We start from the raw sequence: 13,673 nt of genomic DNA on the forward strand, positions 1-13,673 counted from the left end.
CTCCTGAAACTGGGAGATTTCTATGCCAGTTGTGTTTTTCTGTGGTTCCTCTGGGCCACACTAACATACAATTACTAAACTCTCTAATCTGGCACAGGATTATTATTTCTGAGCCTACCAGCATGTTTTGCTGTGGATAAAGTACATGTTGCAGTTCCTCCTTCTTGCTGTGGGATGTTTCTTTGCTCTTTTTGAGATCTGTGCTGGAGAGGCTGAAGGGCATAGAGGGTGTAGACAGAAAGAGCCTGAAGTACAGCCGAACCTTGGTACAATTCATGAGTTTCAAACTCTGAGTAATTACTGCATCTGTCAAAACCTGGGGGAGAAATGATTCAGAACTGGTCAGTTTTAACTCCCTGGAGAGGTCTGTGTTGCTCTGTTTGGTAGTGGAGTACCAGCAGGGATCTGCAGGATTTTACCCCAAAGCAACCCACTATTTTCTACCTGTGTTACTCAACATTTCTTGAGTGAAAAACCAAAACAAAAGTAACATAATAAAGTCTATGTTTTCAAATGTCAAGGGTCACAGAACTGAAGTGACTCATTTTGCTTTTGGATCTTTATGTCCTGAAAATCAGAACTTATTTTTCTACTTACAAACTCCCCTACAATGAAAGAAAAATTTGACTAAAACAGGCATTATCTGAGCTCAGCTTTTCTTATTCTTGGCTAATAAGTACATGTAGTGCTTTTTTTGTTCCCTATCTTGTTATGTGCAACATAGAAAATGAGGCTACTGGTGATTAGGATGCATTTTCACAGCCATGTGCACGCAGCTCTGAATTCTCCCAGCAGCACAGCAATACAAAGCAGCCAAACAGATCAGTGTGGGAAATACTCACTCCAAAGAAAGGCTTAGCAGGTAGGAGATCACTCGCCACTGAATCAAACACCATCCCTCTGTCGTGATCCATCTCCACTTCCAACCTGAGTGTAAAGAACCAGGGCTGGTCACAGCCCTGTGCCAGGCTGAGCCATGGCACGAGGGTGGCAGCTGTGAGCTGTGGCACTTACAGGGGATGCCTCAGGACAGCCTCCATGTGCACTCGTAGTGGTGGAGCTTCATAGCCATGGCCGCGCCGCACCTTGCTGGGCACCCTCCTCGCCAGCTGACAACAAGATGGAAACAGAAATCCTGTGGGAAATGGTAGCACTAAACCTGAAATGCTGCTTGGAGCCCCAGAGGCTGTCAGCCAAAATAGGATTCTGCTTGGCAATGTAGTGCCTGTTTGTAAGACGTGATGGAACAGCAGAGGCCAAGCAGTAGCTGGATTCTGAATGGCTGTGGGTGATACAGATGCAGGGCAGGTTTAGATCAGATGTTGGGAAGAAATTCTTCACTCTGAGGGTCATGAGGCCCTGGCACTGGTTCCTCAGAGAATCTCTGGATGCCCTGTCTCTGGAAACATTCAAGGCCAGGCTGGATGGACTGTGGAGCAACTTTTTCTGGTTAAAGATGTTGCTGCCCATGGCAGGGGGGTGGAGCTAGATGGTCCTTTCCAACTCATACCATTCCAGGACTCTATTATTCTACATTCCTTTCCTCAGGAATATGGATTATTAGGGTTGTTTTTATTGAACATTCTATTAGCATTCATTCAGGTCACCTTGCACCTTTGCAACAATTAATGTCAGGGAATCTCTGAGCCATTCATAAAACCCTGTTCAAGCCTCACATCAGCAGTTGTTGAAGAGGAAGTTTCCCAGAGGAGAGATATGCTGTCCAAATTCACACAGGAAGGTGGATGCAGAGCCAGGAACAGGACTCAGCAGTCCTGAGTCTCACTTCCATTGTTAACTATTGTTATCAATAAAACCTGATGTTGTGATAGCATTTCAAACCCCTGGGCTTTTGTCTGGGGTCTGCTGCCCCAGACAATGCAAGAAGATGGTGACATTCCCACCCCAGAACGCTTCTAAGCTCCAAGAGAAATGCAACAGATGAACAACCCTGGTTAAGGAAGGATGTACAGGATAGCAGGAACAGGACTGTTTACACAGACTGGCCAGGTAACAGCAGCAGCCTGTACATAAATTACAGGAAGGGAAATTATATTCCCCTTTGGCCTTGCTGTGACAGCCAGTTTACCTTGTCGTCCAGGCTCATGAAGCCCAGCACCAGCCCGTCACAACACAGCTCAGCCTCGGTGTCCGGGAGGACGAGCGGGGTGAAGCAGATGTAAACGTCGCTGCTGCCACCTCCTGGAACCACCTGCGGCCGGGAGAGAGCGTTCAGCGCACGGAGCCGCCGGGGATTGCACAAGAACCTCGGGACTCAGCTGCCAAAACTGAGTTGCACAAGCAGCATGCAATCCCCCGGGCACGGGCTCAGGCTTGCACGGAAATGCCAACATGTGACAGCAAAACTGACAATTACTTCAACGGTAAATATCACTGTAGCCTCTTTTTAGCATCAACAGAGTTTAAGCACAGTCACAGACCAACTCCAAGTACACAAACATATGTGCACATCTGTTTGTTTTTAAAAACACCCAGTTCTATCCACTCTTACTCCTTGGCTACCTCAGGTGATTATTCCACAGCTTACATATATATGAAACGTTTTTTGAAGAGTTACAAGTGTGAACTAAGAGTATTTTACAGCTCAGTTTAGTCTTGGCTATTTTTTAATTTTACATCACAGCAGGGAATGTAATCACAGGCACGAGCCAGCTGCAGTGGATTTTCTGGGATTTACAGGATTGACTAGATCCTGCTTTCTTTAGGTGAATTGTGCAGGTTATGGTTAAATCTTGATATTGCTGCTGGCTACACCCCACAAAAGCCGCCTCCACAGTGAGGCACTTGTTTGTCTGACCTTTCTCAGCCTCAGCCACCTCAGAGCTGACTGCAGCTTCATTTCTGTCATAATTTCTTTTATGTAATCTTTAGCTCATTTTAACTTGTAACTTAAAACCCTCTGGCAAAAAAAAAAAAATATTTAAAATAAAATTGGCCCACTGATGTTTTGGGCAACCCTGTCACTCATAGCTGGATCTTTCCAAAGCTGTCTTTACTTTATGATATTCTTAAGGGATCGTGACACTGTGGCCTATATTTGCACAACTCCCTTGTGAAGCACTGTGGGTTACAATGGTTTATCCCATGAGTTATCTACAGAGCACCCCTTTCCAGCAGCCTGATTTCCAGCTCTGCATGTTTCCAAAGCTTCATGCTGGATGGTTCCCACATTTCACCATGCCAGCCCAAGTGAGAAGACCAGACATGCCACTCCAGTGTACAACACTTAAGTCCAGTCATCAGGTCACTGCTCAGATGTAGACAGGACACAATCTGTCAACCTTGCAAACTCTTCTCATGATCATCTCTGAAGCCTTCCTTTCACTGCTTAATAGTCTACCTCAAACCAAACTCAAAGCTACCTCCTTCTCCTTCTCTGTCTCCTCTGCCCTGCAGAAAATGTGCTAAATCTAAGCCCAAAGAAAATGTAAAAGCTTACTATCTGCCTTGGAGCAATGGAGTAGGGGCTGTCTGCAGGGATCCCCTCATGAGGTCGGAGGAGTACAGAGATTTTTTTCTCTCCTGCAGACTCGTGCCTGCTGATTTCCATCTCTTTGCTGTCAGAACCTGGAGGCTGCAGAGACACAGGGGTGGGGAATGGTTAAAACTGTTACACTGCAAGGGAGGAATGTGAGTGATGTGCACAGGGAACTGCTGCACTGCTCAGGAAGCATGGCCAGCTCCAGTTTCTTTCTGGCACAAGGGCTGGACACGTGGATGTGTCCTGTACATTAATTTTCTCATCCACAGAGTAGCTCTCCTGAAACTGCTCCTGAATTCCTTGGAAAATGTGCATGCTTGGGGCCAGTTCTACCCAATCATGACACCTCTGGTACATTATACAAACCTACACTCTGGGGCAGTACTGTTCCCTTTGTGCACAAGAAAGTTCAGAACAACTGTGCATGCTGAGCTGAAGCAGAGAAAAAGTGATTTTAACATATTTTCTGTGAGGGTTTTGCCAGAGAAATAGACAATATCCTGGGGGATACCTTCTCCCTGTCACTCCCAACCCTTCAAGACACTGAATTGCCACATTATAATCAAACCTCATGTGTAATAGTGTTACCGTATTCTAACAGAACCAATCTAATTTTAGCACTGGGATAAATACCTCCCTATCATTAGATGCAATTTGAAATTTGCAGGCTAAGTTCTGCTCCCTGACTACAGCACATGTTGACACCAGAAAGCACCCACAAGAAAAGCAGAGCCAAATTAAGGAGTTATTTTAATTCTTTCATGTAATAATGACAATAGCTTGTCATTGACAGTATTTTAAATAGTATTTTTTTAGCTTTTTTAACACTTTTAAGGAGAGCTAATTGCTTATAGCTCACTCTGGAAAGAGACTGCTGATCCCCAAAGCCACCTACCTACATATTGCCTGTTTGACTGGGAGAAGAGCTGACATTTCTTTTAACAATCCAGCTCTTAGTTACAAGTTCTATCTCCTGTTATTGTTTTCAACCCTCCATGCCAAAAAACCCATCATGTATCTCAGCAGCAGTATAAGAAACATCCTAAGAGCTGACCTCATCTGTGCTCTCCAGAGCTGGATAAATGCTCCCACAGGGAATGGCAGCTGGATCCAGCTTTAACACCACCTCTGACTCTGAGCTGCTACCACTTGATGCAGCCTCACTTCCAGCCATGTCTACAGGAGGAAAAGGGTCTCCAAAGAGCACCAACAGGTCCACCAGCTTTTCATCATCTGGCTCTTGGTTGTAAACTTCCAAGTCCAGCCGGATGTCTGAATGGGAAAAGGAAAAAAGGACAATTACTTCCAGTCAGTGAAGGCTCATGGCTTAGTTGGTACCAGAATATCAAGTAACAAATTTGTGTCTGGCAACAGGATTTGTATTAAAGTGTATCTCTTAGGTTTCCCATGTTTGCTGTAAATGAAAATTATTTAACAGTTTGCTATAGTTTGGCCACTTTCTATGTCCTAAACTATAATCAAAATAAATGAGAGTATTTTGTTTAAGCAAATGGATTTAGTAGATTTTTTTTTTAACTGACTTTGCTCTGAAAAGCTAAAAAGACTGAACAGAAGAGCCAGATGATACCAGTAAACAGCAGGTAGCACATCTGATTTACCAGGCTTAGTGTTGTAAGAAATTCATAAAAACAGGATGGAAAATCTTGAATTCCCACCATTTCAATGAGGGAAAACCCAGCTACATTAAGATGGGATGTGCAATTGCATAGTGGCAACACATTGAGTCACTCTCTATTTTTTTTTACTAAAAACATCTTCGTTAGGAAACAAGTAGGTCTGTCAATTAACATGTTAATGGGTCCTTCTACTTTTATTTCTATAAGGAAGACAATGAAAGCATCAATGTTTGCTGTACAAAAGCCATCCTTACCAAAGGGAGTGGGATTGTTGAGCTGGACCCTCCGAAGCACAGGGGACCCTCCTGAGACCTGAGTGCCAAACCTGGACAGGGAACCTTGCTGTCAGTGCATGCAGAGAACAGAAGTGTCTGAAATCACTGAAGGGTTGTTTTAAAGTGGAAGCCAAGCTGGCTGCACTGGAGTGGCTCTCAGGTAAGACATGGCCTACACTGTGAAGTACAATATTGGTGTATTTTATCTGTCTCTCTTCTTTTTTTCTCCATTTTTTTCAACTGTCTCAGACATTTCAGAGTAACCATGTGTAGTGCTGGTGTTCCCCAAAAGGCAACCCTTACCCCGCATCCCAAGGTGCAGATGCCATTTGCTGTGAGAGGGTTTAAATCTTCCCCTGTTTATGTCAGGGCTGCATTTCTCCTGGTCCAGGTAAAGGGCCAGGGAGAGATGAGCTGTGGGTGATGAGAATTGCCACCATGTGCCAGTTGCCATCTCCACAGAGCCAGCTGAGGCTGCACTGGGTGAAATTCTACAACTGCAAGCCCAGAACAGAGACTGCTGGCAGACTTCAGCAGTCTTGTAGTGCAGATTATTCTCTAATTGTGTTGGCAGAGAAAAATGTATTGAAGCACTACAATCAGATACTGTGCTTTGACTGACACTTTGCTGACCTTATCATTATATCACAAGATGGAACAGGTGTGTATGTTGGCTGCAGCCAATGGTATTTCATTCTCTGATTTGTCTGACAGTATTTTGCACTATACCTGATAATGGGTGGCTCTGGTTTTGGTCCTGTCACCTGCAGGAAGATTGGACAGCCTTTCACAGTCATTTGCATAGGAATTAATTTAGGTTGTAAGTGTCCAACCTATTAAAATGAATTTTTGCTATTAGAATCAAGATAACACCTTAGTTCTCTGTGTTATGAGATTATGTTTTGCAAACTGATTGGATTTTCAAAATTTTTTGACTAGTTTCCTTTGACAACCACTAATTTATATGCTAACAACAACTTTTCTCAGCAGGAGAATGCAATACCTCATGCATTTATCAGCTTTCCTGGTGCTTTTCTACACAACACAATCTACGGTATTGGTAGAGCAGAGCAGTGCACTGGCCAGCTCCCAAACAGATGTTATAAATCAAAACTACTCCAGTCATTTTCAAGGCACATGAAAACCTCCCAAAGAATAAACATGCTCCCTAAAACCAAATAATTGTCCCTTACATGTCATTAGAAGTAGTGGTATAGCAAGATCCATCCTGAATTTTTACAGAAGTCCTAAAAAACTGAAAAAGTATTTCTAACAAAAAGGCATCTGGGAAACACAATTGGTGTAAAATCTGCCATGGTAAAACCAAAACCCCACCTACCTTACAGACAAGGTTATCCTGGTACTCTCCCCACATGTTGTTGTAAGCTGCTATTTCTATGGTGAGCTGCTGGAAAGCTTCCAGAGTTCCTGTGGAAGGTTGGATATAGAAAGCTGCTCCCTTCCCCTGAGACAGCAATGCTGCTGCAATCTCTGAAGGAGCAGAGCAAAGAAGCATTTCATGAATTTTGAGGAAATGGAATGAAGTTGGGCTTTCAAAGAACACAAAGGAGCACGATTTTAGTTGCCTTTAATCAGCTTAACCTCACTGACTTAGAAACCCTGGGATCATTTACTCAGCACACATTTATACCACTTTACCCAAGTTCCCTTCTGCAGTGGATCTTACTCTGTTTTTTACACTTAGTGCTTGCCCAGAATATTTTACAGCAGGACAACCCTTCCAACAACCTGATCCAGAACTCTTTGGGATATGCAAGGCACTAACCTGAAAAAATCTGAGAAAAATAGGCTGGGATTTGTGTTGACTGTTTCTTGTTCCACTAGCAGCTGCCTGTTTACCTCTGTGTGCTCTTCCATGCAATGAATTAATTACAAAGAGCAAAGCCTTTCCACATTCTGAGTCACCTAGGCCTGCATGGAATCTGTCAGAACAGCATTTTTCTAATCTTAAGCACTAATTCAACAGCTGAAAAGCTCTGTCTGCGGAACAGATACCAAACTCTATGGCAAGGTACCAATATGTGCAAGTTTTATTTTGGATACAGAAAACACATCCACACTCCACAGCTTCTTGCTCCCATTCCCTCCCTCTCTCAGACTCATGTGGCTGTAAATATTATCATTTTTCAGTACAACACATCAGAAATGACAGATGGGCTGTGCTGTAGCTTTCCAGAGCGGGGAGGGTATGGTAAAGGGTTTGAGGGAGAAAAGCTTGCTGCACTGGTACTGGAAAACTGTGTGGGAGAGAAAGAGCCAAACATTCTGCATGCCATCCATCCCATGTGCTGGGAGTGTTCTGGAAGTGGACTGTCACCAGAGTCATCAACTTTGTTTCATACTGTTGTTTGCAAGAAAAAGATGAAGAAGAGAGAGAAAGAAAGGGAGGAGAAAGGAATAAAAAACAGAAGGGGAAAAAAGAGATTGACCTAATGCTCATACAAAATGGGCTTTCAAACTCAGGAATGAACAGAGGAATTAAGTAATTTAACAGTTTAGACTTCACCAGATACTCCAACAATAAGATGTGCCTGATTGGCACATATAGTGCTGGCATTCAGCTGGCTTTCACTTTCTCTCCACTGAAGAGATATTTTCATACCTGACTTTACTTTTCTGGCTGCATGCTCTGAGACAGGCCCCCTTTTTTTCACCAGGTAGCTTGGAGAGCATAAAAAAAAAAAAAAAAAAAAAAAAAAAAAAAAAAAAAAAAAAAAATCTGATTTCAGGTTCAAACCAGACCTAAATTAGTACTTGAGTCATTATGCAGTACAGCAAGACTCACGGGCAGATTCCTGGTTCTGGAGGCACCAAACAGGCACTAAAATACTCAGCTTCCAGTGTGAATGGAGCACTGATTGCAGTGAGGTTTGTGAGAATCAGCTGATGCTTTACAACATCTTTGACTGCAACTTCAGACCCAAAGTCCAAAAGAAGCTCACACGGGCTTTGTGGCATTTGTCCTTCATCACTGCCAGAAAAAATAACAGTAGTATTTAGACATGGGTCTTATTTTCTTATTTCTCACAGATGATTTCAGGAGATTTAAAAATGTGCAATATGCAATGTGGTTGTGATGCACAGTGTAAAAGGACCATGCAGTCTATGATTTTTGCCATCAGCATTTTCTGCTTTTCATTTTTTCACTTCAACACATATAAAGATTTAATTGGGGCCAAATTTTTGTCCTGTATAACATGCCAGTCTACCAAAATTAAAGACATATTTACTTATATGAAAAGATATTAAAAGATATGAAGATGAGCATGTTCCAAAATACAGTCATCATTCTATGTATTAGAAAAATGAAATAAAAATCAGTCAGATATTACCTGTCAACCCCACTGCCAGAAGGTAATGTGTATGTGACATGTAGTCCCTTCACTTCTCCAAAAATGCTCAGGAAGAGGGGTTCAGCCATGTCTTCTATGCTACAGGAAAGTGTGAGGTCTTTCAGCTCACCCTGAAAAGCAAAGAATCAAGTTTCCTTGTGAATGAAGCATGTATCACAGAGGAAAGGCAGACTCTTCAGGGTATTTATTTTTAAAAAGTGTAAACTTCCCTGGATTAAACCCAGAACAATAGAATTATGAGAAGTTTTACTCAATTGTTTTCAGTGCATTTTCTGCAGCATCAGAGCTGCTTAGAAGGCATCACTGAGATAAAAATTTGTGGCTGTTTCTCAGCTTTGTACCTGCAGCTGTCTGTGAGCCTAAAACTGCTCCATTACTGATTTCTGACATAATTCCTATGCTCCAAGTATTGAATCATAGAATCTTTTATGTTGGAAAAGACTTCTCAGATGATTGAGTCCAAACATTAATCCAGTGCTACCAAGGCCACCACTAAACCATGCTCCCAAGTGCCACAGATACATAACTTTAAATACTAACTCTGATAGTACTGAACACCTACTTTTAAGCAAATAAATGAAACCCAAGTCTCCAGTGATTGCAATGTGAACTAAGACACCATATCCATAGGAGGATCCTGTGTTTAGCTGCTTTAGCTCAGCTATTTGAATGCTCTTGTAAAGTCTTTTTCTGAATTTCTGCTCCTGTATTTTGCAGACTCTCAGTCTCATCAGCCCCTTTTAAGTTTTCAAATATCAAAATGTTATGAGCCTAGCTGCATTCAGAAAACCAAATATACACTGCATATGCCACTCTGCTCCATATCATTCCAGATAATCCAAAGTGAGGATTTGTATGCTCCAAAAAGAGGGATAAGCATTAAGAGCAATTGTACAGGACTTCAAGAAAGGAAGAAAACAGGAACAGCTGGGATATAAAGAGACAGGGTAGAAATTGCACACCATGTACACTTGTTTAATTCTTGCCTTCAACTGTGGTATCTCTAAAGCAAAGCCACTTCAGAGATATTGTATGGGAAAAAGAGCACGTGGTTTTGTACACAGAATTCCTTCCCTCCGCCAGATAGAGGTGAGATGAAAAAGCCAGTGTTGCTGCTTTTATAAAAGTGCATCTGTTTGTAAACTTACCACAGTGTTAGCTGACAGTTCTATGCAGAATTCCTTCTCTTCATTTGGGCCTAAAGTGCCACTGGCAGGGGACACCACGATGGAGCAGGAGGCTGCCTGGCTTCCAATGGGCTGCCAGACAGAAAGGACACTCAGCTCATGCTGATTCCCTCACACTGTCTCTTCTAAAAACACCAAGCTATTCTCAGGCTTAGGACACTTTCAGGCAGCATCACCTACAGTTTGTCAAGACTGGCTTTACAAGTCCCCATGGGTGATAAGATCCTCATGCCTGCATTCACTCCAAGTAACTTCAGGAGCCCAGCTGAGGCTGCTGGGCTGGGAGCAGAGCCACTGTCATCCCTCTCACAGTCTCAAGCTGTTCCAGGGTGAAGCCAATCTATCTGATATCAGAGCAGGATCCCAGATGTGCCCCACCCCTCTCTACCACAGAGGTGGGAGAGACACAATCCTGGTGTTGGCACCTTCCCTGAGTGACCAGCATAGAATGCACCCAGGGCTTTCACTCATTTGTTCACACATCAACACCACACGTCAGGAAAAATGCTCTACATATTCCTTCTAGGCTCCAAAGTGTTTTCCTGTAGGTCCTATACCATGTACATGCTCTGTTAGGGTCCCATGGGCACCTGAGGACATCTGAAGTGGCACTGAGTGCTTTTATGTAGGCAATTGAGCTGAGCCCTGGGCAATTGAGCTGAGCCCTGGATGTCAGATGTGATGGATACCAAATCTGAATGACCAAGGCACTGACAAATTTCCATTGACTGAAAAGAGAGCTCAGATCACAGCTTAAATACTGACACTAAATTTGGGGCTCCTACTCTGTAAGCAGAATCCCAACCAGAATGTGAAATTTAAGCTGAATTCATACATAATCCAAAAGTCACAAATCCACCATAATTTCTTTGTTTTACTAAATTAAGTGCAACCCCTAAACTGCCATGGTACTTTGTTTAACACTCTGGTGCCTTTACATCCTATGACCCCTCACATCTGCTCATCCATTTTCCCAGGATCCACAGACAGTAAGAACATAATGACATAAACTAATAATTAATCTTTTAATAGAAGTTGGTCTAAAGCTGAAGTTCTGTGCCCAAGCCAGTAAAACAGCAATGAACACTCAAAAGATACATCAGCTTTCAAGAATAGTAATTATTTGTATTCCTACAGAAATTGCAACTTCCATCCTTGCTGTATTCTTCTCTCATTAGAAGAGCATTTACCTTTCCCCATAAGTATTTTGCTGGCAGCAGTGTCTGGTTAAAAAGTTTACTGGTTGCTTTGACAGGAACTCCAGTATAAATTTCAGTGAATACTAGATGACTAGATATCAGGCACACTTGGGGGGTCTGAACTTCAACAAAAACAGGAAGATGACTGGAAATAAACACACAGATGGTCTATTGTTATTGTTAATGAAACGTGCTAGACATAAAATAGCATGCTGGGAAGAATGATGTTTATGTTTATTTAGCAATATTAGAAATTTGATAGTTCATTGACAGGTTACACAACCCCACTGTGAGTTCATATTTTTGTTGTAGGAGAGAAAACTACCTGAAGCGAAAACCAGATGTGAACCTCAGAAAAAACAAAACAAATGCTGCTTTTCCTCCTTACCTTCCTTCTCCATTTTCTACCTCCAGTTCCAGCACTGTCTGGAGACGCTGGCACTGCTGTGATGTGAAGTGAACTGAAACTCTGCATTGACCCAAAGGAGGAATTTTTCCAGCTGATGGCTGGATGGTGAAGGTGGATACCTGGGAGAGGAGAGAGGGAACAGAAATTTTTTGCGATGTGCAAAGCAAGGGTAAAATGTTGAAGCCACACAATCTAATTAGGGATTCTTTCTCTCTGCCCCTCGAGTCCCACCTGGGTTGATTTCAGTGCCAGCTTTGTGAAAGCCTGGCTACACAAGGAGACAGGGCTTTGCTTCAGTCAGAGCCAAGGGCACAGCAGGGTCAGCTGTGTGTGGACTGACAGGGAACATGAAGGAGAAGCAATCAGCCTCAGCAGCAGCACCTGCTCCCAGGCAGCAGCAAGGTGCCACGAGTGGGAAAGGTTCTTGGACAGAAGGGTGAGGAAGGAGGGTTGGGAGAGTGGACATGGGAAGAGCATCAGTGAGGAGTGGGGGCTCAGATTCTTGTCCAAGATGCTGATGTGGGTGTGTGGGAGGAGTGTTCAGCAGTCTCAGCTCTACTAAAGCCTTGAACTCTTACTTATAGCAGCAGCAGCTGAAATAACTGTCATTCAGGAAATACTATGTGTCTCTTTGGATCAGGCTGGCAGGGGATTGTAATAAAGGGAAATAGAGAAAAATTGTAAAGAAGCATTCAATCTCAAAAGAACTCATGCACTTATGAAACTGTGCAGGACTAGTTTTGTAAGAAGTCACAACAATTAGAACTTCTAATAGCTGGAATGAATAATACAACTCCTAAGCAGAAGAAATAAAATAGCTAAGGAGGAACTACAGCCAGCTGTAGCACTGACTTACCTCTTCATTCCTTTGAGCTAGAAAAATCTTGCTTTCTTGCATCCTCCACTGTGCTGGCATCTGAGAGAGATTATTAATCTCAAAGGTTCTTGACACAGTCTCACCCTGCTTAGTCAAACCAAACTGGAGTGATGGAACATCAATACAAAGAAATGGACCCTAGGACAGCAGGAAACAAACATCAGAATGGGCACCTCTGCCAAAACTGCCTCATTAAAAAGCATGTCATTATCTAGGATTAACATTTGATTTCACAGAGAATATCAGAAAGCAAATGCACTGTGTAATGCAGAAAAATTCTGTGTGTCATGGGAATATCAATATTGACTCAATAGTCACTACACAAAAATAACTCCTTTTGTAACCACTTAAGATTTCTCAAGCCACTGAGAGGCAAAAAAAGCTTTATCTGGACAATGGCCAGGCCACACAGCTCATCCTCCTGCAAGACTGAACTGCTCCTTACCTTAAAAGCAGCCTCAACATGCAGCATAACTGGCTCTGGACACAGCTCAACATGACACGGCAGGTTACGGCTGATGACCCCAGGTTTGCTCCCACAAATTGCCAGTACAAATTCACAGCATTTATTCACATCTAGAAGAGAAAACACCAGGCTCCTGTCTCACTTTTTTGTAAGAAACCACCTGCTTCAAGCATGAAGCTGCTGGAATCAAATTAAGTCTCCTGCTGGCTCCAGTGGGCTGGAGATCAGGTAATTTTTCACTTGGCACTATAGTGCTCTGTGACTGTCATAAATTGATATAATCAATTACTCTCTCTTTCATTAATTACTGCTTGCAAGTCACAGAAACTTTACCTATGACACCAGTACGAGGTTCAACTTCAATGATCTCACAGTCTGTGATTTTCTCCCATGTGTACTTGATCAATGTTTTGCTGTTGTTCCACAGCTGAAACAATTAAAATCAATGAGACAATTAATGCACTTTAAGCTTTCAGAGCAGCAAGTCAATTTGCTGAGAGCACTGATACAATGCAAACTGGGTTTTGAGTCATCATTTATTTAACAGTGTCTCCTTCACATAGTTGAAGGTGTCCCCTCAAACCTGAAGAGAATCCATTAACAATTCATTCCAAGAACATGATCATATTTGAGACTCTTGAATTTCCCCCTCATTTTTTAAAGTATAACAGAATTTCTAAACATAAACTGAAGATCTTTTGAATGCAGCTTTTTTTTTGCCAAATGCTCTGTTGGTGAGGGATATGC

General features: G+C 42.6%; 1 protein-coding gene across 1 annotated transcript in view; it reads right to left on the reverse strand.

The window, feature by feature from the left end:
- DLEC1 (DLEC1 cilia and flagella associated protein) overlaps positions 1-13,673 on the reverse strand; it is a gene marked incomplete at its 5' end in the record, with an annotated part of 33,441 nt that overhangs the window by 5,182 nt on the left and 14,586 nt on the right. The window contains 18 exon segments of the mRNA XM_084211918.1: positions 119-316; positions 843-927; positions 1,015-1,109; positions 2,090-2,212; positions 3,461-3,595; positions 4,557-4,774; positions 5,394-5,464; positions 6,144-6,247; positions 6,754-6,905; positions 8,038-8,096; positions 8,221-8,406; positions 8,768-8,898; positions 9,937-10,047; positions 11,166-11,319; positions 11,563-11,702; positions 12,440-12,598; positions 12,906-13,036; positions 13,260-13,353. Coding sequence (XP_084068044.1) covers positions 119-316; positions 843-927; positions 1,015-1,109; positions 2,090-2,212; positions 3,461-3,595; positions 4,557-4,774; positions 5,394-5,464; positions 6,144-6,247; positions 6,754-6,905; positions 8,038-8,096; positions 8,221-8,406; positions 8,768-8,898; positions 9,937-10,047; positions 11,166-11,319; positions 11,563-11,702; positions 12,440-12,598; positions 12,906-13,036; positions 13,260-13,353 — 2,346 coding nt within the window.

Source organism: Fringilla coelebs, assembly GCF_963513975.1.
Source record: "Fringilla coelebs genome assembly, chromosome: 1".
NCBI lineage: Eukaryota > Metazoa > Chordata > Aves > Passeriformes > Fringillidae > Fringilla > Fringilla coelebs.